At 39.4% G+C, this 27304-nt stretch overlaps 1 protein-coding gene across 8 annotated transcripts in view; it reads right to left on the bottom strand.

Annotated features, from left to right (window-relative positions):
• Nucleotides 1-27304, bottom strand: part of Ryr2 (ryanodine receptor 2) — a 570252-nt gene that overhangs the window by 155379 nt on the left and 387569 nt on the right. For all 8 annotated transcript variants that reach the window (XM_041630688.1, XM_041630687.1, XM_041630690.1 and 5 more), the window contains 12 exons: nucleotides 26635-26778; nucleotides 24072-24345; nucleotides 21346-21460; nucleotides 19864-19996; nucleotides 17698-17801; nucleotides 13759-13894; nucleotides 12573-12759; nucleotides 10108-10213; nucleotides 6433-6553; nucleotides 3403-3572; nucleotides 1092-1312; nucleotides 835-925 (listed from right to left, as the gene is read on the bottom strand). In XM_041630688.1, the coding sequence (XP_041486622.1) occupies nucleotides 835-925; nucleotides 1092-1312; nucleotides 3403-3572; nucleotides 6433-6553; nucleotides 10108-10213; nucleotides 12573-12759; nucleotides 13759-13894; nucleotides 17698-17801; nucleotides 19864-19996; nucleotides 21346-21460; nucleotides 24072-24345; nucleotides 26635-26778 (1802 nt within the window). The remainder of the gene's footprint in view (nucleotides 1-834; nucleotides 926-1091; nucleotides 1313-3402; nucleotides 3573-6432; nucleotides 6554-10107; nucleotides 10214-12572; nucleotides 12760-13758; nucleotides 13895-17697; nucleotides 17802-19863; nucleotides 19997-21345; nucleotides 21461-24071; nucleotides 24346-26634; nucleotides 26779-27304) is intronic.

Here is a 27304-nt window from a genome sequence, read left to right as displayed (position 1 = left end):
ATTACATACAAAGTGTGGATCAACTTTGAAAACATATCTTGAGGCAGGTTGGAGAGATGGCTAGGTAGTTTAGAGCATTTGTGGCTATTGCAGAAAGTCCATGTTTGGTTCCCAGCACCTACATCAGGCAGCTTATAACCACATGTAATTCTAGTTGCAGGTGAACTATTGCCATCTTCTGACCTTATTGTTACTGCACTTACATGCGCATACCCACACACACATACATATAACTAATGTATCTTGAACTGCATTCTTTCTGGGGTTATTCTGATATCTATATACTCCAGAGTTCTTATTCCTTTAATCTCATTTACTCATAATTATCTACTCGACTTCATGCACTATCTCCTAGAGTCCAGGTATAAAACAAGGGTATGGATGGTAGAACGGCCCAGAACTATTAAGTGGGAACCTTATCTCTGTGGGTGTTTTGTCTCCTCTCTAACTTACCTGTAACCTGTAATGATCCAACCTTAATTCATGAGTAATCTCTTAAAATATTACTACATTTACTTGGCACTTATAGATGCAGTCTATGACCTACTTACATCCAAGGGTCTTTCAGTTATTTAGCAGCTTTTTGGGAAATTTATTTGTGACCTGTGTCTGCCAAATTTATAGAATCAATGCTAGAGAGTGTACAATCCTATATTGCTTATTTAATGGTAAAACACACACACACACACACTTCATAAGGCCTTTGCAATAACTAGGAGAAATTCCACAGCATCAGAGACCAAGCACACTAAGTCTATGAGACATATAATTAGTAAGAAGAAGTCAACTCAAGGAACTAGGGACCACACAGTGCCAAGAATTCCTAGTATTTACCTTAAGAGGCATCTTTGCATGCTCATTCAACAGTGGAACGTCAAATACCAGCCTTCTGAGTAGGTGTTGCATCATAGAAGGTCGTAGTTGGCTGTTGGAACAAGGTCAATTATAACAATGGAGACAACCCCAAGACTCAGACATCCATATATTGGACAATAAAAATTAATTGTGGATATATAAACCTTGAAAATTTCATAATAATTAAAAGAGGGTCATGGCATAAAGAAAACTGACACAGAAAGTCATCCACTTACCCACATATAGAGAGCAGGCACACTTCTATGGAGTCACGCTGAGCTTTAGTGAGGGAGCATCCCTTAGACAGTCTATATACAGTATGCAACAGAGAGTCAATGAGGGAAGCATGGTGCTCTGTTCCAGCAAACAGGGGAGCACATCTCGTTAACAAAGGCAGGACAGCTGTGCACAGGTACCGATTGAGGGCCAAGGCCATGTCTGTAGCACTTAGTGCAGCCTAGAGAGGAAGAAGAGGACACAGCCTTGTATGATCAGCAAAGGACTCAACACATTGCCAGATAACCTTCCTATCTGGAAATAATAACAGCAGGGTATCTGGAAATGAAGGCCTTAGATCCACTTTTACCCATAGCTCATGTGATCTTCAGGACTTAAAACCTTCAACTATTGATGGTTTGATGGGATAGAGTCTTCTGTTTTGTGTTAATTTCATTGGTTAAATAAAGAGACTGCCTTGGCCCTTTAATAGGACAGAAAATTAGGTAGGCAGAATAAACAGAACAGAATGCTGGGAGAAAGAAGCTGAGTCAAGGAGTCGCCATGATTCTCCTACCAGACACAGACGCAGGTTAAGATTTTCCCTGGTAAGACACCTCGTGGTGTTACAGGGATATTAAAAATGAGTTAGATCGATATGTAAGAGCTAGCCAATAAGAGGCTGGAACTAATGGGCCAGGCAGTGTTTAAAAGAATACAGTTTCCATGTAATTATTTCGGGGCATAAGCTAGCCATGTGGGCGGCTGGGTGCCGGGGACGCAGCCCTGCTGCTCCTATTACAACAGATGGTTCATAAGTAGACTAAACTGAGTGCAACAGTATCTGCCTTCTCGAGGGGCCAGGAAATCCAAGCTCAAGGTTAAGTTATGATAATATCATTTCCCCTAACATCTGTGATGGTATCCAGCACTTAGTAAATAGCCCTATCCAACCTGGAGGGATATTATGACCTTGACCTGGAGCAAGGGAGCTCTGAAAAGACTTGAACTTCAGAAGGGTGGGTGGTAGTGGAAGATGTCAATGAGCATTTCCTTGGGGGCAGAAAGAAATGAACAGATTTGCATATTTTGCATATCTGATCTCAGATTTGCACACATAATCTTAATTCAACCAATTAATGTCACTCATACTTTTATTCATGTCTACATGTGTCAATCATCAAGGAGTCCATTGCATAACTATGTTGACATCACTACTCCTCAGATGCAGAATGTCAAAGAAGATAAAACTTCCATCTTGTTTTTATGATTGTGCAGCTGTGAATTTCTTAACTCAAGATCTAACTGTCCATGAGATTAAAGGGGCTAATTTAATTGATAAGTAAATAAATAAATAAATCAGGACAATTTTGATGGAATTTGTGTTCCACTTTCCTCCAAAATGTTTTAGACACTAGCCTGACACCAATAATGACAGATCTTCTATGGGGCCACTTAACATACTACCCAATAAGTACTAAGAGAAAGGTAACTCAAGGATGCCACTCAACTGCCTTACCACTCATTGCTTTCAAAAGGCAGCAAAAGTGCATAGGTAAATGTATTTATTTATATATTATTTTGTTCTTTGTATATATAGACACATGTCTGTATGTCTGTGAGCACTTATATATACATATGTGGTGAGACAAGTATTCTCTGGCAGGTATATTTCTTAATCTCTCTACCTTCTTTTTTGTGTTAGGGTCTCTCACTGAACCTGATATTTACTGATTCAGCTAGACTAGCTAGCCAATAATCTCCATGAATTCTCCTGTCTCTACCATCCAGTACTTAGATTTTATACACTCTTTCTCTCTCTCTCTCTCTCTCTCTCTCTCTCTCTCTCTCTTTCACACACACACACACACACACATACATACATACACACATGTGTATGTGCATGCTCACACACACACTTATGTGTAGACTACCATGCTAGGATTTTTTTACTTGGTTCTGGAGGATAAACTCAGGTTTATGTGGCAAGCACTTTATCAATTGAGCCATCTCTCTAACTCTAGTACAATTTAGAGAATCATAATGGATAGACATTAATAGACACCCCTATGACCTCCTAAGTTAAGCACAGATGAACCTCTTGGATCCCACAGCGCCTCACCAGATTTCTAGTCAACCCTTCGTGCCAGTAGCTCCCTAGCCAGTGAATTTCCTTTGGCCAGGGTCTATTTGACTTTCTAATCACTCACTGCTTGCCTGAAAATAACACAGGGATGCAGTAAATGTTGGTAATGAGCGGATGGATGAGCACCATGAGACACACTTCAGAGTTTGAGAGTCAAGGGTACACGTTGACTTTCCATATCATACCGTGTCTAGAGAGGCAGCAGCTCGGAGATCTGGCAGAAAGCCAACCTCAAGGAGATGGAGGAGGAAATCTTGCACCTCAATTCCATAGACCCTGTCAAGGAACAAAACCATGGCTGCCTTGTGATCTGGGCAAAACCCCGCAGACATGTCAGGCTCCACCACCTTCCCATCTACAAGAGAGAAGGTGACATGTTGGTGTCAATGGTCTGGCCATATGTGGGTTGATGACATTTGGCCTTTTGCCAACCATGTCATATTTCAAATCAAGTATATTAATGCAACGTTTCCCTGTTTTACTACCCTCACACAAGTGTGTGTGTGTGTGTGGTGTGTGTGTGTGAATGACTGGAGAGCTAGGGCAGTGCAATTTGAACCTAAGATCATTTACATGTCATTTGGGTATTGATTTGTTCACTTGTAAAAGCATAGTATCTGGCAGATGCCAAGAATGAAACAGAAGGCAATGGATAGATCTGGTAAAATGTAGAGTGGATACCATGAAAAGTTAAAAATAAGCAGCACATATTTCTACCCTTGTTAAGAACTATCCCTTTAAACTCATTGTGGTGGTTTGAAGAGGAATGGCCCGCATAGACTCATATGCTTAAATGCTTGACCTATATGAAGTGGCACTTTTAGGAGGTGTGGCCTTGTTAGAGTAGGTGTGGCCTTGTTGGAGGAAGTGTGTCACTATAGGTTCTGAAGTCTTATATGCTCAAGTTAGGCCTAGTGTGGCAGTCTCCTGTTGCTACCTGTGGATCAAGATGAAGACCTCTCAGCTCCTCCCAGCACCATGTCTGCCTGCATGCCGCCATACTTCTCGCCAAGATAATGGACTAAATGCCTGAAACTGTAAGTCAGCCCCAAAGAAATGTTTTCCTTTATAAGAGTTGCCATAGTCGTGGTGTCTCCTCACAGTAATAGAAACTCTAAGACACTCTTGCTCTACCATGTCATAGTCAAGGTATTTTCCCACAAATATGGTTTAGATAATAATTATAAGTAAAATACCACAATAAAGATTATAATTACACAGTAATAATAAATAATAATACGTAATAAGAATAAATGTAAATTTATTATTTGTATAAAATAATATAAATAAATAAAAATAAAATAATAATAAATAAGTAATAATAGTAATAAATAGTAAATAAATCAATACTGTTAAACCAGCATGGATTTCATATGAAGTCAACTTTATTAATTATAACATATTTGAGAGTCATGCCATTTTCTCTTTCAATAACCAATGCTTGAAGTCTATGTAGATGAATGAATTCTTTATAGTAATTTCTTAAGTACAAAGGTTAGGAACCATTAGTATGAAGAATTATTGGACTGTGTGTCAATGGGAGCTTATTTGCTTCCTATTTCACCATAACATAATTATGTCAAATGGGTTCTGGTAACATACAGTAAGAATCTATGAATGGTATCACAGAATTTTTCACACTGATGTAATGTTGAAGGAAACAAAACAGGAAAGGAGGACACATGACCATCACCAGCCTGAAATAACTTCTCACTCTGAGTCAATGAATGGAATTTTATATTCCTACCCTGAAAATGAATACATAATATTTCAAATAAATAAATAATTAAAATTTAAAAATAACACTTATTAGTTCCTGTTTATTATCATAAAAAATCTCTAATATAACTAATACTAAATAAAGACTCATGTGGTCATAAAAAGGGAGATAAACAGTAAAGATAGATTCAAAGACAAAGAAAACCTCTAAATGGTTTACAGTGTGTTTAAAAATATATGTAAGCTTGTGAGAGAAAAGAAAAAGGATAAAGTCCTTAAAATAAAAAAGAAAGAAAGAGAATAGTTGGGTGTGGTGGCACACATCTTTAATCCCAACACTTGAGAAGCAGAGGCAGGTGGACCTCTGTGAGTTCAAGGATAACCTGGTCTACAGAGTGCCAGGAAAGCCAAAGATACATAGAGAAACTTAGTCTCAAAACACCAAAATTTAAAAATAAAAATGAAAGAAATAGAGTTTAAAATAAAGCCACGTAAAGATGGAATATTGTGTTGTCTTTGAATTGCATGACTACTGAGGGCAGAGAAACAAATGTTGCTGAATTAATCCAACAGATATATTTTGAAAATGCCTTGACTTTAAAATAATAAGTCAAAAGATATGTTACTGTGAAGAAGAAGTTTTGCTTTTGTTTCTGCAAGAAATGAGAATATGTGGATTCATTCTGAGTTAAGAAAAATCAGTCAACATTGACTGATTTCCTTCAAACATTCTAGAACTGAGAGGTCTCTCCATGAGGGATAACAGACAAATTCTATGATCTACATGTAAGGTGAGTGTCAGGATGCTCATTTACCAGGCAGTGAGAATTGACTTTCAGGAGGGGTAAGGAACTTGTCCAAGTTCTCGACCTAGTGACTGGCAGAGTTGAATTCGAAGTTATCAAAATAAGTTTAACATTCAACCTGGGTTGATTTGATTTCCAGTTTATTTACATTTCATGGGATATTTTTTTAAATAAATAATGTAAAATTCCCATCTCAGTCTCCTTTAAAAAACAAAACACACATTATTGGAATTTAAGGTCTCAGGGTTCTACTATTTTACCATCTAGTTTTATTCTTAAACAAAAATGGAGCCACTCAGAGACTCAAACAATTCTTTACTTTTCAAACACTCATCCAAGTTGACATTAATTTTATTTTACTTTAAAAATTGTTTTAATATTTGTTTATTTATCCATTCAAGCAGAGGTCAGAAGATACCTTGCAGGAGTCAGTCCTCTCCTTCCACCATGTGGGCCCCAGGGTTGAGCTCAGCTGCTCTTTAACAATGGTTTTAATATAATCACAACTGCCTAGGACTCAAAACCCACCGATGTGCTACCATAGTCTACTGTTCCCACCTCCTCCAACACACAGGACTGGATGCATCTAACTGAAGGAAGGTGGGGAGACAGGATGTCAAGCACTGATGAAATGTTCACAAATCACTGTCCTTCCAGTCCTGAGTTACACAGGGTGGAAGCTCGTCTTACCTTTGGCTATTGTTGGCATCTGAAATGCAATGCTGATTACGCCCACCAAGTCTCCCAGGGGAATCAGGGATCGCAAAATTGACCTGATTCGAATGGCTTCTCCCTTTCCAGCATGAATCAACTAAACAGGAAGAGGATAAAGCAAGCTTAGAACCAGCTGTGGACTCTATAGTTCTGTTAGGAAACTTAAACCGTGAGAATCCAGATTTAAAGAACTTGTCTTTCCTGAATAGGCATAAAGTTAGCCATCTCTCAGAAACTGTCATCTCAGACACACAGGCAGGCAATCACATCTTGAAATTTGAAATGAAATTTATGCCCTGGCAATGCTGAAGCATATGGTGGTTCCGTTGAACTTGTCCATACTTGGTTTCATGATCTAAGATGATGAGGACAACTGACTAGGTCTCTTCCTCAAGAGGGCACCAGATCTCTTTACAGATGGTTGTGAGACACCATGTGGTTGCTGGAAATTGAACTCATGACCTTTGGAAGAGCAAGCAGTGCTCTTAACTACTGAGCCATGTCTCCAGTTCCCATAAATAAGAAGAAATACCTTATAGTTCCACATTTTACAGTTCCCACAAATAAGAAGAAACACTAGGTATATACCTGGTTTACCCAAAAGAACTATATTTTTTAATAATGTTTGGGATACCAAAACAAACTGAAAATCAGATAAGTTTAAAAACAATTGCCCCCTAAAATCACATATACCTGCCAATAACCAGAGAAATAACAAAATAAAGCTGTCGCTATTTCTAGACACTGAAAATAAACTAATATTTGTGATTTATTTAGCCTCTTTATGTTCTTTAGATTGGGAATTAGTTTTATATCCAACCCAATTTCCACACTGATTCTTGGAGGAGGGGGGTCTTCCATTTAAGACTTCTGGCTGAGGAAGTGCACATGATGCCTGTGGATCAGGATAGTCAAGAGTCTCAGAGGGTTTCTGGAATAAGTCACAGCTCTCTAGAGCCAGACTTAGCATCTGTCACCTTTACCACAAGGCAGGAAAAGCAAGTCATATTCATAGCCTAGTAGAGGGCTCAACTAATAACCATAAAAAGAGATGAACTTCAGAAGAGGCATGGTGGGTCATTATGGATCTGTTTTAGTGTTTCCAGACCTTTAAGATGGGCATGATAGTAACACTAAAAGCTTCTATGTAGTATTATAATGTCTTTCTTAGTTCCTCTGAGACAGTCAAAGGTACAAACTGTGTGAGCATCTGTGTTTTGTCTGCAGTCATTTCCAGCACATAGATCTTCTATCATCCATTCCCAGGTACCAAAGTGAAAAAAAAATCACATCATCAGCATTGACTGGGTTGAAAATAAGACTCTTACTCTTCCAAGGAGGCCTCAGGGGAAGATAATTAATCTCACTGTGACAGAGAAATAGAATAGACATTCTCATCACAAGTTGATGGGGTCTGAATGGGTAGATTGGCATGGGAACAGGAGGGATCGAGTAGGGGAGGATGGAGGGAGAGAGTACTGGAAAAGACAACTGGAATCAGGAGCATCTCTGTGAAAAGCTAAAAACCTAGTGCAATGGAGACTTTAGTTAAGACTCCTGGGAATGGGGACATGGAGCCTGAACTGGCCATCTTCTGGACCCAGGTAAGACTTAGAGTAGAGGGACTGAGACCCCAGCTGAGCCACATAACCTTTGGCCAACAATTTTTCTTGCCTACAAGAAATTAGAGTAAAGGTGGCACAGAAATTATGGAAATGGCCAACCAATGACCAGTTCAACTTGAGACCTATATCATGAGAGAGAACCTACACCTAACACTACTGAGAGGGCCAGGACCCAGAAACTAGACAGCCCAGACCTAGGATAGAATCAAATATGAATGTCAAAAAGTCAATGGAATAATTCCCAATGATATTCTGCTATACTCATATATTGTTGTCTAAGTCAACGGCCACCAGAGAGACTTCACTTAGTAACAGATGGAAAAAGATGCAGAGCCCTATAGCCAAACATTAGGCAGAAGAGCTCAGGGAATCCTGTGGAAGAGGGCAAGAAAGGATGGTGAGAGCCAGAGGGTTCAAGGACACCACAAGAAAATCACAGAATCAAATAACCTGTGCTCATAGGTACTCACCGAAACTGAACCACCAGCCAGAGAGCTTGCATGGAACTGACCTAAGCCCTCTGCATATATATTATAGTTGTGTAGTTTGGTCTTCTTGTGGGACTCCTAATGGGAGTAGGGGATCTGTGACTCTGTTACCTGCTTTTGAGACTCTTTCCTCCTACTGGGTTGCCTCATCTTAATAGGAGAGTAGGTACCTACTCTTACTACAACTTGATATACCATGGCTGGCTGATATCCGTGAGAGGGCTGCCCTTTTCTGAAGAGAAAGGAGGAGGCATGCAGGGGGGTGAAGAGGTGAGGTTGGGGAGGAAGCAGAAAACCTAGGAGGAAAGGAGGGAGGGAGGGTAAATTGTGATCAGGTTGGGAAACATTAAGTAATTAATCAATAAAAATAAGTTTAAAAAATGATTCTATATTTTCTAACATTCTAACAGTTCTCTATTCTGTGGTTCTTCTCTGGTTATAAAAGGAGAGAAACTCAAGTAGGTTTTATCATATGAGCTTAAAAGAAAGACCACAAAATAACAACTAAAAACAAGCATAGGTACCAAGGGTAGGGAGATGAGGTTGCTGCAAGCCATCTGCTCTGGCTTCATGTTTTTTCCAGCTCAGAAACTGACTTGCAGGTTTACTTAACACTTTATACATGTGTATAATGTGTCAATAATAATTCACCATCAACTCCATTCTACAAACTCCCTATGTCCCATCTAACATGTCTTACAAGTACACGTCTCCTTAAAAACTTAATAACCCACTTAATCAAATTTGTGTTGCCTATATGTGCAAGGGTGTAGGGTCATCCACAAAATCATGTCAAGCCTTTTTGCCAGCTCCCAAAGAAAAGTGACTTTCTTTCCCCTAATAACCATCAACTACCAATAGGTCATCAGCTCGAGGTGGGGCATCAGGAGTTTGGAAGCTATTACAGAGAGCCACAGCCAATCAAAGAACAGAGAATAAGTGACTGAGGAGTACCCACCCCCATATGGGACATTTGTAAAACAACCTTTACACTCAAGGCTCCGGGAACACTGTAGAAGATGGGGTAGTATGCTTCTATGAACCAGAAACCAAGAGACTGCTGTGAAATCAGTTTTTCTGGACATGACAGGGATGCTACCCATATGGGCTCTCAACAATTATGTCTGCCTTACAGTTTTGAAATCAATATTGTCCAGCTCTACTCAGGCAGAGATAAGCATTATATGAAAGGAATCCATTATTGGTGGAAGCAGTGGTTTCCCATCAGAGAAGAAACTAAACAGGGAAAATATATTCTCTTCTTAAAAGGCAAGGAGGCCACATGAGTTTTAAAAACATATGGGTGACTACATCTTCCATTAATGACTTGTACTGAAAATCTCACTACTAATTTTTATAGCCAATGAGACATTTCTAACTAAACAAACACTTGTTCAGCAGTTAGGCCACAGCTATTAATTTTAATGGAGCCTGAATATTACCAGTTCAGGATGTGGCTGTGAGCTCTGCCACCTATGATGTTTTAGTATTGATGGCTATATCAGGATTGCTGCCCTCCAGTCCCCATATAGACTCACGTGCATTTCAGGAGCACAGCGACCGAGCAAGTCAATCAAAGCTGCATAGAAGGTCATGATGGCATTCCCCATATGGATGGTGTCATCTTCCTCCTCCTCTGTATCACTTTTGGGGATTTTTTTCCCAAAAGAAACAGAAAGTATTTAAATGATGGTGCAGTGCTCAGAGGAAAGGGGATACCCTTTTCCTACCAGTACTTTCACACATCTCATATACACCAGAGAAACATTTTCCACACAAAATAACAAAGAGTTAAGGATCAGAATTGGGCTCTATTACCAAGAACACATTGCAAGGGCATATTAAGATTTCTGCCAAGGGAAAGGGGGAGAATGGTTCATTTGATAGAGTCTGATCATTTTCTTTTTTTAAACCTTAAAGATTTTATTTTCTTTTTGTGAGTATGTGTATGTTTATTTATGTTTGCATGACTGCAATGTCCTTGAAGGCCAGAAGAAGGTGTCAGTTGCCCCAAAACTTGAATTACATATAGTTGCGAGCTGCTTGATTTGGGTACTGAGTACCAAATACATGAGGTCTCTGAAAGAACAGCAAGAGCTCTTAACCAGCAAACCATCTCTCCAACCCTTGGCTCCTTTGTCCTCTTAATCTTTTGAGTCAGTTTACAAACAAACAGCTTTCATTATGGTATTTTCACACATGTACAACATTTATACATTTTTCATATTCATTCTCCCATGACCCTGCTCCTCCCAAATAGTCCCTTTTTGCTTTTTATACCATATATAGAGAAGTGCATACACATATACAACATATATATGTATATGATATGTATAAATATATGCCATATATATGGATATATACAGTGTTTATTTCTAATAAGAGACAGCATATTAACAAAAGAAGTGGTGGAAAGACTATCATGAAATAAGTTTAAGAGTTTTTTTTTTAAGTAGCACTCAAATAGAGAAAGGGTAACCAAAGACATCATATATGATAACATATGTCAGATCCCATGTATAACTCGTTGGTCTAGAGTAACATTTAGAACTGTTACTTCATTTATTCAATTATCCTAAATCAATCGCTCTACTCTCATTCCATCACTCACAGATAATCTAGTCTGCTTCTTTCTCTACCTCCTCAAGATTTTCTTTCTGCAAACATCCCATTATCTTGATGATAAAATGCAACTATGAACATATCCTTCCTTTTGGGTAGACTGAAGGAGGTGTTTTCAGCTGGACTCAACAGTTTACAGAGTAACAGTGAGTAGCCTTATATAGCCATAAGGGAGTTCTCAAGCTCTTGGGTGCACACTGACTAACATGGTCCTGGCCTGAGCTCTCTGAATGTATTTCCCACTGTGAGATCAGCTAAGGATTGACTTAACCAAATGTCTACCAGCTAAACACATAAGTTCTGTACCTGTGGAAGGAATAAGGTTTCCTTACTTGCAAGTCTGTCCCCTCTGAGTCCAGGTTTTATCTTTACATATGCACTAGCAGTGTGAGTATTTGATCCCCTCAGAGAACATTCACCTTCACAAATTAAAAACTATAACAGTAAGGACACACATGACACATGCCCATCTGTGTTGTCTTAGGGCCCTACTAGAAACCAGCATCAATATCTTCTGCCACATTATCTGTCTCCTCCTCAGAATTATGCCTGCTTTTCTGGATGTTCTCATCATACTGACCTTGCTGAATCCCCATTCCCTCACCAAAGGTCTCTTTCTCTATCTGATAACATGATAAGAACTCATCTTGGGAGGCTGCAGAAATGGCTCAGCAGGAAAGAGAACTTGCATCACAAGCATAAGGACCTCAGTTCAAATCACCAGGATTCACATAAAATGCTAGGCATGGTCAATGGTCATACATGCCTATAACCCAAGTGCTGGGGGAGGAGCAGGTTCAGGAAAATTGCTAGGGCTTGTGAGCTGCCAGCCAACTTCCTATTCAATGAGTGACTCTGTCTCATAGAATAAGGTAAAAAGTTACAGAGCAAAACAAATAATACCTCCTTCTGGCCCCTATACAAGAAGATATGTACACACACACACAACCAAATTATCTCACTGCCACTGGACCTGACTCCAGTTTCAGAGGCTTACCTCCCATCATCTATACTATGTGCTTATTGCTGACCTTTTCCCTGCCCTGTGGGCTGCATTATTCTAGAATAGATATAAATGTGGCCAACACCTTGTAGATGACAATATTATGTCCCAATGTCAAGTATATAAGCTTCTAAACTGTGTTATTTGCCTAGCTAGCCCTAAAATACCCACAAAATGCATCTCCTAAATCCACACACTCTCTCCAGCTTACCCCTTGGTTCATTCAGCCTATTCCAACAGCCAACTCCATATCCTTTTTGTCTAAGACACTTAGTTTTCAGTGGCAGGTAGTAAACGATCATTAGCAGAATGTCAAATACAAGTGGTCAACCTTGGTGGGGTGATAGCATTTGCTGAGGGTGTGCATGGTATACCTACAGGGTTTTGCTGGATCCACTGGTTGGGGAGGGGCCATCTCTAGAAGGATCCTCAGCTATTTTTATGGCTTCTTCCATGGCTGAAAGGAGGCCATTGCCACCTTCCCCTCTCAAGGCAGGACCAAAGCACTCGGGCCTCCTGATGAGCAACCTCACCACGACGTTTGCATTCTCTTCCACACTCTCCCCTGCAGTCAAAGGAGTAACGTAAACAAAATATAAGACTTCCAGGGACCATAAATATTTCTCATTTAAAGAAACAGGTATACCTTAGAAATACACTATATTAGTAAATCGGCTTTTAAATTACATTTATTTATGGGGGTTGGAAAATCAGTGCATACACCACATGGAAGCCAGAGAACAGCTTGCAGAAATGGTTTCCCTCTTTCTACCCTGTGGGTTTCAGGGGTTAAAGTCAAGAGGCCAGTCTTGGCAGCAAGTACACTTATCCACTGAGCCATGTCACCTGCCCATAAATTCAACACTCAACACACATCACAACTATTTTTTATGCATTGTTATGGTCTGCATGTTGAAGGACCCTCAGAGACTTGCATGCCTGGACACTTGTCCCCACGAGGCACTGCTGCTTTGGGAGTCTTTAGAGGATGATTGGGACCTGGGCCAAGCTGGCTATTATGGGCTGTTAGAGAGGGACTTGAAGGGAATTTTACCTCCGGCTATATCATAGCTCTCACTCTTTATTTCCTGGTTGGTGTCACATATGGGAGAAGACATTGAAATCTCAACCCTTAAGACCCAATTGCAAAATATTCTAGAAGGTACATGCAGATTTCAAGTTAAACAATGAAATTATGATCCACATAAAATATGTAGTATGAGTTATTGCTGTGAAAAGAAAACTATTAAATAAAATATACATTTTTCTATTCACTTTCTTTATGAAAATGCTATGATGAACACTTATTTCCTTTTCATTTTTTAAAAAAATACTATTTTTATTTTTAATTAAGCATATATACATACATCTGTGTGCACATGAAAATGCAGATGCCCCATAAGGGGGTTACAGGGAGTTGTGAGCTGTCCAATATGGATGCTAGAAACTAGACTTGGGTCCTTTACAGGGTCAGGTAAGTGATCATAACCACTGAGCCATCTCTCTAGCCCCAGAACCATTATTTTCACACAGTTTTACGAGTCTTCAAGTGGTTATGGCCTACCGTTACAGAAGACAGCAAATCTGAGAAAGTCAAGGTATCTCTCTCCTTCAACTGGATTCCACCCAATGTCAGGGTAACCTTTAGACACCAGCATCTGACAGCTCTGCAGCCCACAGCCGGCCAGATAACGAACTACCTACAAATAAGTGATAAGCAAGAGGTTAGCATTCTCTTGGAAGTAACTTGAGCCTATACTAAGTCTAGAGAATGAGATTATCCAGGGGTTGTTTCAAACTCATGCATTTTATTTATTTCTGTGTATGAATGTGTACATGAGTGCAGGTGCCCAGAGAAGGTAGAGGAGAGCATTGGATCTCCTTGAGCTGGAGCTGTAGGCAGCTGTTAACTTAATGTGGGTGATGGGAACAGAATCTGAGTCCTCTAGAAGAGCAACAATCACTCTTACCCACTGAGCCATTTTTCCAGCCCTAACAAATATATCCCTTTTTGCAATTCTCTTGAACATTGTGATAACTGACATAAATTTTCTCTAGTTAAACTTTAGTTGTGAGACATACTGAAATAAAACTGATACAGGGTTCTCCTCTGTATGCTGTGAATACCATTGGTTAATAAAGAAACTGTCTTGGGCCTGTGCAGGGAATATAGGTAGGCGGGGAAAACTAAACTGAATGCTAGGAGAGAGAAGGGCGGAGTCAGAGAGAAGCCATGTAGCCCCGCTGGAGCAGGATGGAACTTTACCTATTAAGCCACAGCCCGTGGTGATACACAGTTTAATGGAGGTGGGCTAAATTAAGATATAAGAATTAGCCAATAAGAAGCTAGAACTAATGGGCCAAGCAGTGATTTAAATAATATGGTTTTTGTGTGATAATTTCGGGATTGAGCAGCAGGGAACCAAAAAGCAGCTTCCTCTACCACATAAAACAAAGTGTAGTCACCAAAATTATGAATGAATTCTATGAGAAAATAATGTTCTTGAATTCCATACCACATAACTCAAAAACTTTGCATACAAAAGTCATAATAGCTGACATACTTCTGAATGTCCAATGACCTCTGGTCCAGTTAAAACCCACATGAGTGCATCCTCCCACAGCTCAACCTGTAAAGAGGGGGACTGTGAAACTATCTGAATGCAGGAACACCTGTCTGAGATGTAAAGACATCTTGGAGAGTAGTGATGCATTCATCCATTCAGTGCTGGGGCAGGTATGAGAAGGTACGTAAGTAGGGTACCCTAACTTAGAAGCAGATCTCTTCAGCTCTGATTAAACATGTCTCACTCACAGGGTACACTGTTTGGAGTATGTTATTTATGCTCCTCAAATCAGTGTCCATAAAAACTTGATATCTGACTATCTGCAATCCAAAAATCTAAAATCCCCAAAGCTGTGACATTCACAACATTTTTAGTGTTGACATGAAATCAGAAACAAAAAAGTCTATATCTGATTTCAGATGATGGGCCACATTCAAAGGTCAGGTACACTAAAAACACAGACTCAAATATTTCATTATCTGTGCACACTAATTTTTTGTAATCCAGAAAACATTAACAGTGAATCACGATGGCTTTCAAACATCGTGAACAAGAGATACTCAGCCTGCCCACCAGAGTACTTTTCTGTGATGTTGAAATTAGCGCTTAAAAAATGCCTGCCTGGTTTATTTTTTAAGATACTTCATTTTGTAGGCATACTAACAGTGCATAACATTTCACGAAGGATTGGGCCATAAGAAATCCATCCCCAAAGAAGCCATATCCAATGGTGATAAAGGGTTGCAAGAATAACTTGACAAACAGAGTTCTAGTCAGCTTAGAAACAAATTCTATAGCTAAAACTTCTATGTTCGTAGCATGGAGGGAAGCGATGCTCAAGAGAATGGTCAACTTAAGGTACAAATTCAATGTGGTCCGAAAGAAGCACATTTCTGAAAACACCTTATAATATTCCATCTTCCTTCCAGGGTACCCTGTGCCCTTTGTAGTCCCTTTCCCTGTATATCTAGCCCCAAATGAACTGCTTTCTTTCTTAGCATGTATTTTCACAAATATCCACACATGGAATTATGTGGCATGAACCTTACTGTACCTGGCTTCTCTTGCGTGGTATAATGATATTGAGATTCAGTCACATTGTAGTAGAAGTTAATACTGAATTATTTTGTATTGTGAATAGCAATCCACTGTCCATGGATGGATAGTCCCCAGCTTCACTTAGCAATCTGTACAGTGGTGGGTGCTTTAGCTTGGACAATGACAGATTCCTTTCCATTGAGCAAATCTAGGAGTGTGAAGGCCACATGTACAGTTCAGTAGAAAGAGTGCATGTTTAAACTGATTGACTGGAGGCTTTTCAGAGTCATTACACAGCACTCATTCAACAGCTCCTTGGTGGAGGTATCCAGTTGCTCCACATTCTCCCGCTATATTTGGTATGATCAAGGGTTCAGATTTTAACTATTTTAAGGGGTTATACAAACAAAAAGATTTTAAGTGACACATAGGAGCAAAGTCTCCTCTGTGAGTCAGAGACATGAAACTTCATGATGCTGATCTGGCTGTCAGGGAACTGGGGAAGAGCTCACTGCCTTACACCTGTAACAGCAACACACAGCTATTCCCCAGTGCCAACATCCTCTCTGAAGCTGGGCAAGCATATGCAAAAATGCTGACATCACCAGTAGCAATATAAGTAGGGAGTGGATTTTAAGAACCACATAAATATAGCGATTTTTAACCTGCATGTGAGCTCCCTAACAGTGTCCACTGGTGATGGAACTCATATGTGATTATGGTCCTCCAAGACCACAACCTCTAGAGATGCCACAAATGTCTTGTTTTGGGGGAGGTATATTGTATGATGCTTGCATCACAAAGATGCTATGGAACTGTATTTCTCAGAAAGTTTTCCTGTTAAATGTTATGTGATATGAATTGATACATTATATATATATTCATACATATATATTAGTGATCATATAAATAGAAACCAAATGAAATCTATACTTACATACATATACAAGATATATAATATGTAAATATACATACTTTCAATAAGATAAAATTAAGTCATAAAAATAATAGGAAGAACTAAAGAAAGCAGGAATGACTTACAAGTTTAAATAGCAGGGCTTGGGAGATCTGATCACAAACATGACTTTGGAGTCATGATGAAAAGATATCTGGCAAAGGGCCACAGGTTAAGAGGGGTAAGGAAGGACTTAGCAGGGGGAGGGAACGGTGAGCACAAAAGCCCTGAAACAGGGACACATTCTGGCATGCTCAGCTATAATGAGATCTGTGCAGCTAGAACAAAGAGAAGGGACTGGACAGTGACAGAATATGCGGGTGGATGGCACTGGAGCAAACTTCTGTCTTTTACTTTTATATTGGGTGACACAGAAACCTTTGAACAGTCTGGAAAGAGGATGAGGAGATTCTTTTAAGGTGATCCATGTCTGTAAAGAAACAACAGACAGGGACTCTAGAGAAGGGACAAATGGCCACATGGAAGGCTTCTGCATACGTTGGAGAACATTTCACACACGCTGATCAATACACATGCTTAGATATGCTTAGAACACCCAGCCTTGCAGTTTCACTGGCATCCTCCTTGGAACATATAAATATCCTTAGGAACATTAACTCCGCATTATTAAACAACAAGAGCAGGTTTCATGACAGATAAAACTGTACCGGTCACTGAAAGGTGATTCCTATTTCACAGAAAATTCTTGCGGTAAAGAGACAACCTCTCTTAAATTTCTTCATCTTCATCACACCCAGTATTACAGAATGGAGAACAGAATCAAGTAAAATATGTAAAATATAAGACATTTTACAGAACTATAATAAAACGCTATGCTATGATATGAATATCACTACAGCACAAGTGTTTATACTAAAGTAATCTTAAGACAACCACCCCAAAGGTACAGTTCACAGACACTCCAGGTGGGAGCATGGCTCACCTTCTCTAGATCTGGCTCCCGGAGAGCGAGGGCAAGTTCATTGTTGTCCATGACCGAAGCTGCAGCCACGTCCAGGGGAGTTGACCCTCTCATAGCTGGTGAAGCTAATTCAAATGAAAAGGAGATAATGCCTGGATTTTGCCGGAACTAGGAGCAGAGTGCAAGGAAACACACCCTTCCTACACTTAATACCTAAATGACATGTATATTTGGCTAGTCTGAATCAATGAGATATCTTTGACAACTAAAAAATATGTTATGTTTATTGTGATTTAAATAGGTACAGGCTGTGAAAGGACTCAGTTGTGTGAGTGAACATGCAAGACTTCAGAGTCTTAGCAGGTTTTGTGGTGAGAACACTTCAGACCTGCTGGGTGATTTAAAAAAAATATAACGTACTGTTAACTGCAGCAACTACTTGTTTGGGTGTTTGGGGGTTATGCTCATTAAAATGGCTGTAAACTAGACAATATAAAAAAAAATCTCTCAGGTGGCAAACTTCTTGGCATGTCTGTGAATGTGATTTTAGGTTGGATTAATTGAATGGGAAGACCCACCCTAAATATGGATAGCACCATTCCATGACAGAGGGTTTGGACTGAAGAAAAAAGGATAAAGACAGCTGAGTGCAGCCTGCAGCCACCTTTCTGTCTGCTTCCCAGCCTCTACCACATCAGAGAGTGACACTGCCACCATTCCTTCCCCACAAGAACACTTTGGAACCTAAAAGTGTGAGTCAGAATAAACTCTTCCTTTTCTTAATTTGCATTTTGTTATATAGTAATCACAATGGTGAGAAAAATAAACCGATATGCCTACTACTTAAGTCTACATTGGTAGACTTGACTTAGTATCCAAGTCTACATTGAGGTGCAGGTGATACAGGATCTTATACCATAGCCTAGGCTGACCTAGAACTCACTGTGTTGTCCAGGTTGACCTCAAATTCATGATGATCTTCTTGCTTCAGTTGCATGAGCACTAGGATTTCAGACATGAGCCACCACATATGGTAAAGTTTTATAACCTTTGACTGATATGTCCCTAGTCTAGTTCTCTCGGGGCTGGTATGTACAGTTCCATGTCTCCTTCCATGGACTCCGTGTTTTCAGATTCACATAGAGTTAACACAGGGCACCACCTCAATGTGTACAACACTTAATTTAATGTATTTGTAGGACATCTGCTGCCAAAATTAATGAAATTTCCATCTGATAGTGCACTTTGATTATAAACCACATTTTCCTTACCTGTTTATTTACACTGGGACTGGTTTTATATCCTGGCTATTGAGGAAATACTTCCCTGAGTATGGGAGCAAAGACGTGTCTTAACTCACTGACTGTCCTTTCTGTGGGCACTTACACTGAAGTAAAATTGGTGCATCATATTTTAATTGCATTTTTAAATTTATATTATATTTATATATTTGTGTGTATGCATGCATACACAGACTAGCACGTCCGTGTCATGGTGCACATGTGGAATACAGAGGACAACTTCTGAGAGTTAGTTCTCTCCATCCACCACATGGGTCCCCGAGATAGAACTCTCAGGTCATCAGGCTTGGTGGCAAGTGTCTTTATCCAATGACTTTATCCAATGAACCATTTTGTAAGCCTGGTAATTCTACTTTTAACTTTTCATAGAATCTTCACACTGTTTTCCATAGTGGCTAGAACAATTATGATTTCCAGCATAAGTATTCCGGTATTCCATTTCCCTATGCCCTTGTTAAAAACACCCATTCTAGCAGGTGTGAGGTGGCAGCTCACTGTGGTTCTAATTTGTACTTGACTGAGGATTAGTAACACTGAATACCTCTTCATTCATCCATTGGCCATTTCAACCTCTCTCTCATATCCTCTGCCTGTATATAGACATTTAAATTTAATATACATCTTATTTCTAATATTTATCATATTTATATTTATGTATGTGTGCACATGTGCATGAGTAACGGTGTCTGTGGAGGCCAGAAGAAGACATTAGGTCTCTTGGAGCTGTAGTTACGAGCAGCTGTGAGTCACCTAATATGGGTTTTAGGAGCAGAACACCAGTCCTCTGCAGGAGCAGCAAGTGCTCTTCACCACCAAGTCATCTCTCCAACTCCTACACAGCTTATTTTTCCTTTAAAGATTAAATTAATATCATACAATAACTTACCAAGACCAACACTGCTGTTTTCCAGTAAATAACTGAGATGATCAAACATGGCCTTCTGATTCTGCCTACTAATACGACAGAAGTAACAGAGAAAACGGCAACAGTTGGCCACCATCTTGGGGAAGGTGATCTCCTATAAAAAGAGTATATAGTTAGTTGCTGAAACAAATAAGATTGAGCTCAGTAGGTGAGGCCACCATGACACTATCGACCCATACACACCCATGAAAACCAAGCTCAGATACTGAGAATCTTCAAACACGTAGCCTGTGATTTACTCAGTCCTTGAGATACTAAACATCAACCTTGACACTGTCTCAAAAACCCAGCCTGCATCCCTGACTGTATCTTCAATCAGCCCTAACTTACAGGTAGCCTGAGCCTGGCTAAGAAGTCAAACTTAAAGAGACACACCTTGTGCTGCCTGTTATACAATTGTCTGTGCCTACCTGGGAAACTACATAATCCCTCTGATTCTGTCTCAGAAAATTCAGAAAATATGGATGTTGAGAACTAAAGAACTGAAGGGGAAGATACACTACAGAAAGTTCAGAACTTGGAGTCTCGCAATGGGATATTTTTTTATCAGCATCAATTATTGCTGTTGTGAACATTCCAGGACTCCACAGCTTCCCTGTTCTAGATACCACTTCTCTGTTGGGGAAGGTCCTGGCCAGAAAGATCATCTAGTCAGCATTGACACAAGACTCCTACCTTACTCTACATGCTTCTTCATGAACACAATACACTGTGAAGGTCTTTGTTTGCCTATACATAGGGCATGGAAAACCTAGGTTTACTTATATTGTAAAGACTACATGGTGTGATTTAAATTTCGACATGACTTTTACATGTCAAGTTATCAAACTGTGCTGGTTTATATGAAATGATAGAGCTCCTTGCTATGTTCTTCTAAACATCCTGTTGTTGTGGACTTTGTTGTAAATTATAAATACTTAAAAGTTAACTTTGGGGTCTTACCACAAACCCATTCCAGAACAATCCTGCCCACGCACTGATTTGACTCAAAAATCCAGTGTATCCAACTGCTGTCTGAATGCCAGCAATGGCTGAGTCTGAAGTACAGATGTATGCCTTGTACTTACAATGGGATGTGACTTAATTTTAAAATCTGATATGCCCTTTTTAAGTTGCTGAATATCCTTGAATTAGACTCTCTTGGGAGACAACAAATGACCAAGCACAGGGTAGGAATTTCTTTTTCGATATTAAGGAAAATTCAAATAGCTAACTACAACCCTTAGATTCAAGGATGGGTGTGTGTGTGTGTGTGTGTGTGTGTGTGTGTGTGTGTGTGTGTGAGAGAGAGAGAGAGAGAGAGAGAGAGAGAGAGAGAGAGGATATCAGTGTTCCTTAAACACCACTCAGCTAAAGAAATAACCATTCTGCTAGCTCTCTGCCAACCATACACTACAGAAGGCTGCAGCAAACATGACCCCTGAAGTTGAGACTTTAGTTTACCTTGGACTCCCCACCTCCAAGGACATTCACCATGACTTCCATCACTGTTTCATGCATTCCAAGGGCCCTCATGAGATTGGGGTGCTGGTAAAACACTTTGTTATTCATGATATCCCTAGAAAGAACAGGAGAGGCAGCAGTAAAGCAGAATTCAGAATAAAGGGCACAAAGGCAGTTATCTGAGATCCTGATACATCTTTAGAAATTATTTTTGTGCCTGGAAACAAAAGTGTGATGATGACCATCATAAATATTACTGAGCACAATCTAGCCTTCTCCTAAATAGTCATAGTTGCACCAAAGTGATATGCAAACTACCTGTTCTTTTCGATGATATGGCATGTCCTAGCAATTATTTCTAATTTTGTGGATATTCATATTTATTTGTATTGAAGAAATAATCAGAATTATACCATGTTTATATGAAGATTCTTTAGAAAATTGTTGGGCTCTCTGCTTTACTTGTATCTGTTATATCATGCTATATCCCATGGTTTCACACATAATTACAATGGTGTTATTTTCTGCTATATTTTACTATACTTCTACATATAGTCAAAACTATAACATGCCTGATAACAATGCTTAGTTTCTGAGAGAAACTGGAGGCATGTAAAGTTAGGAGTACAGTCTTCACCCTGGATTTGATGACAATATAAATAAATTGCAGCAGATGGAATGTAGAATAATTCAATATCATTTCTGTCTTAAAAATTACATTGTGTTATTTCCAAGGCTCTTCAGGCTGTACCTGAAGCAGCATATAAAAAGAGTTCTGTTGACATCGATTTCAGCATCAATCAGTCAATACAAGAGTCCTTCACAGGCAACATTTTCTTGTCCAAGTTAAAGTAATAATATGTCAGCAGGATTTCTCTCTCGCATGCTCTCTCTGTCTCTCTCTCTCTCTTTCTCTCTCTCTCACACACACACACAAACAAACCCTGAAATCTCTCATTTCTTTCACTATATTACTCACAAAACATTTGTTGATTATATATCCGTGTATATATATAACATTATATATTATATACAATACATCCATATTATATATCGATATTATCTATATCTATATAGATAATATATACTATATATAGCACTGTAATATATTAGCATATAAAATATATTATATATAATATATAATAAAATCATATAATATATAATATCTGTTTTTGAACTTACCCTATTAACATAAAATTTTCAGTGTGTAACCATTATGGTAAAAGTGAAATATAATTTTCTAGTCCATTTCTATAAATTTAAATATTAATATGCTCATGAGTAATATAGTATTGTTCTATGGGATGAAGAGTGTGTGTGTGTATGTGTGCATGTGTGTGTATGTATGCGTGACAACAAGGACATCTTTAACAATCCTTTTAATTCTTCTGGATTGTGTTTCAGTTTCATACAAGAGAAAGTTTTTAATTTTTTCCTTCATTATGTGGATATGTGTGCATGCAGGGGCCTCTGGAGGCTAGAAAAGGACCTCAGATACCTGGAATTACAGGCAATTGTGAGCTGCCAGATGTTGGAGCTGGGAACCCAACTTGAGTCCTACATAAGAGCAGCAAACACATGCAACCACGAAGACATCCCTCTAACCCCAATGTTAGTTATTTCTTTGCATTCTGTTCTATTCATGCAGCCATGACAGTTTTAGCTATACTTTCCCTAATATTTACCTGATTATAATCTGTTTTTGTTTGAGATATGATCTCATTGCATAGACCAGGCTGTTATCACACTCAGAGATATCCTCTTGCCTCTGCCTCTCAAGTGCTAGGATTAAAGGTGTACTACCATGCCTGGCCTGAATTACAATTCTTATGGGTATTTTTCATTGTCTTCTATGACTATACATTCCATAGTTCTACAGTTTTCTATATTTTTTGAACTTCATGAAATCTTCATTATTTTTATTTTTGCTACTATTTTAATTTCTTAAATTTTGAACCCTACCTTTTAATGATCACTGGGGAAAAAGCATAATTGTTTCACTCTTACTCATAAAGATGTGGAAATCAATGTTAACCCCTGATAACCATGAGATATAAACTGATGACACTGGATTATTAGAACATGGTCCCCCTTCTCCTCCGCTGCCCAGCATCCAATGGAAGGAGACAAGCTTTTGTTTTCTCTCCTGCTGGCACATGGTCATCTATCAGTGTTACAAATTTTAGTGTGTTTTTACATATACTTGTACATTACTGAGGGGTTGAAAATAACCTAGTTGCTATGTATCGAAAATACATTAGCATCTTAATCTGTCAAATTAGTGAACTTTTACTGATTATCAATTTTTAAAGTGTCGTACAATGTAAAAAAAAAAGATACATATCAATACATTCTGTGCAAATGTCTTCTGGATACAATGGGAGTACCACACCCATGGACTCTCAAATATTGTGATTGCTTAGATAAGACCTGCACAAGACCACATACAGCGTGGATGGGAGAAAGCTCATAAGAACAGAACCCTACTGGAGGAGCTCCACACAGTACTAAGGGATGGAGGGTCAATTTTCTTCAGGGATGAATCCCCTCACCCAGGTTGCCCATGACCCAGTGAGAAACTCTAATTTGATTTAAAAACTTAATTTCTAGGGAAGAAAATACTTGACACCATCCCATAATCCAGTCAGAGCTTTCTCATGCATTGCTACCTTGATGAAATGAGAAGACATGTATAAGACAAAGATTGCTATGGCTACATAGCTTACCCCAATCCACGGATCATTAGCTTCTCTTCTTCTTTGCCCATCCTCACACTCAGCAGAGATCGGATCTGACCAAGTGATGCAAGCAGATTGATGGTATCCTCCACAGAGACTCCATTGATAGTGTAGGTCTTTGGCAGTGCCCGGACTAGACCCCCAATGCCATCATACTGTCGATGCAGCAACACAAACATGGCCCTCACCAGCTCAGGGTCCTCGATGACAGACTCTTGAGCCCACCGCACCATAGTCTCAGAAATCAATTGCTGGAGACTGGCTGTATGGCAGGTTTGTGCCAAGTAGTGAAAGAAGACACACCAGTTAGACATTTCAACTCCATAATCACACAACCCCATACTGGTATCACAAAAGTTAGGACACATTAAGTACACTTGAGATATTCTTTACAGAGTTATTTAAATATCTTCATTCTTTCCATAGAGATTAGATGCAATTTATTAAGGATGAAAAGCTATGTACTTCTGTCCAAGTAATATTTCTTATAATTAAGATAAGTTGTTTCAAAGGTACAAGCTATTGTGGTTTGAATAAGAAATGCCCCTCATAGGCTCATGAATTTGAACGCTTGGTCCCCAGTGGGTAACAATGTTTGGGAAGGTTATGGACCCTTCAAGGAGGTGGAACCTTGTTAGAAGAAGTATGTCCCTGTAGATGGGCTTTGAGGTTTTATAACCTGGTCCCACTTCCTGTGCTTCCCACTTCTTTCTGCTTCCTGTGCACAAGGAATGTGTTCCGATGGTCTTACGCTCCTGCTGCCACACCTTCCACACCACGATGGACTCTAACCCCTTGGATCTGTAAGCCCTAACATACACTCTCTTCCCTGATTTGGATTTTTGTCAAGGTATTTTTATCAGAACAATAGAAACGTGGCAAAACTACTGCTCCGAGTCCACAAATCTATCCAAGAACACAAGGGGCCACAATTTTACTTCCATCCACGTTTCCTCTGATTCTCTTCCCAGGTTTGCCTCACTCCACCTTTAAAGCTCCACCATGGACAAATCAATGTGGTGCTTGGTTATCCAGCTATTCCCTCAATTAAGTGTTCTGTTCCATGGATATTGTTTTCAGAGAGATATGGTTTATAGCTTTACTTAAATTTGGATCTACATTGTCACTTAAATACCTCTGAAAGGATTTGATCATTCAGTTTTAACTACACTGAAAATCATTACGAGACTCTCTGTGGCAAAAGAGGCATCATTGGTCAATTCAAAGATAGTAGAATTTTCTAAATATCTTAAACTAAAATGAAAGCATCTAAGTTAGGTAGGGTAGATGTGGCTGAGAGGTAGTGAGGTGAGGCCTAACTTCTGTCATTTATACATCAGCTGGTGTTCAAATGAAGCTATTTATTTTGTGCCTAGATATTATTTAAGAAAAAGCAAATCTATCAATTTTACCCAAACAAAAAACAATGCAAAGAAATGTCAATAGATTCTCACACATCTCAAAATCTCAATTGCCATAATAACAAATAAAAGTCATAAATATGTTAGCACATTGACTCATTATAAACTTAGAACTCTGGCAGAAGGTGGCCTGCCTCAATTCTTTTCATCTCTGAAACATAATTTTATGAATAAGATTCCTATTTTTTGTCTAGAAAGACCTGTTCCTAAACCAGTGCTGTACCTTAAAATTGGTAGGATCTTAGAAACTCATTGGTAAGAATGTGGATCTAATGGCTCTGGTCCATAACCTTTTCAGGAGTAAGGCATACTTCTGGAGAGCTCCCGGTCCAGCAGGGCTGGCTTATTTGGTTCCAATGACCAGCACCACTATTCTTGATCAAATAGTATACAATTAACCACAACTGCATACCTTAGAAAAGGTTTCAGAATCAAAATTAGTTATAGTTACAGATAACATCTATTAACTTTAAAAGGAAAAGTTTAATTTTATATAATCATTTAAAAATCACATGCAGTATTCACCAATGAAGTCTAAGTTATTCCCTTTATAATTTCTGTGTGTATATGTCTGCATACATGTTCACATGTGTCTACATGTACATGTGGTAATGAATATGGACATGATTGGAGGCCAGAGGCTGATGTTGAAAGTCTTTCTGGATAATCCTCCACTTTATTGTTTGAGTCAGGGTCTCTCAAAAGCTTGGAGCTCACCATTTCGAATAAACTATCTGGCAAACAAATCCCAAGGGTCCCCCTGACTTTGCCACCCCAGCACTGGGGTTCTAAGTGTGCACTGCTGCTTGTTACATGGGTGCTAGGGATCCAAAATCAGATCTTCATGCTTACCGTGCAAGCATTTTGCTAACTGAGCCACCTCCCAAGCTTCCTTTTGACAGTCTGTGACCAAGTATGTAAAATGTGAGCTATGCAAGGAGCCCTTGACAATGCAGTTCTCTCTCAAGCTGGGCCTGTGAGCTCAGCAGCTGCTACTGTCTACTTCTGGGTTCGACAAACACTAACGCTGATCCCAGGAAGTTAGTGCCTCCTAGTGAGGGTAATGTTCATTCTCAGGAAGAATAAATAGCGTGGCTGGGTACTGGACCAGGGCCCTTTCAAACGCTTACAGGGCTTTCTGGAGTCGCTTGCAACTGGTTTTTCAGCTTGTTTCTTCTTCAGGTAGGTCACCTTTTCTACCAGGGACAGCAAACGTCCTCTGATTGTTAAGTCATTACTTCCATCCAGGGATCCATCTTCATCCAGCTCAATTCCTGGCATAAACAGCAGGGGGAGCAGAAAAGGAAACCCTTTGAAAACAGTACATAGTTGGGAGCTATCTCGGGCTCTTCTGCTTTTCCATCCTCAGCTCCCAGCAAGCTCTCAGGCAACTAGCACCACCTATTAGGCTATCTTGCCCCTGAGCACTCAAAAATAATTCACTTCTCAGCATCGCTCCCTCCTTCCTCTTCTTCCCCAGTTCTTGTTATTTCAAGACCACTGACAACCAGGACACATTCACACTGAGTGGAGAACAAAAAGGCACCATCAGGAGTAAAGATCAATTCTGCTCTTTGCCTGACCTTTTCAGCATCAGTGATTTTGGAAACTATTTGCCAGAACCTCTTATCCTACCTGTCTAAAGACATAAACCTGAGCAAGTCAGCAAATATCATTTCTGCAATTTTTTTCAGGTTCTTACTTAGGTTCTGGCCCTAACGTCTCTCAGTGATAGGTTGTGACCTGGCAGTGTAAGCCAAAGCCAACTTCTTCAAAGTTGCTATTGGCCAAGGTATTTGA

The sequence above is a fragment of the Microtus oregoni genome, unplaced genomic scaffold (assembly GCF_018167655.1).
Source record: "Microtus oregoni isolate MIOR12 unplaced genomic scaffold, Mior012 000035F_ref0000213, whole genome shotgun sequence".
Classification (NCBI taxonomy): domain Eukaryota; kingdom Metazoa; phylum Chordata; class Mammalia; order Rodentia; family Cricetidae; genus Microtus; species Microtus oregoni.
Note: the sequence above shows the minus strand (reverse complement) of the source record. Positions and strands in the feature narration are given on the sequence as shown.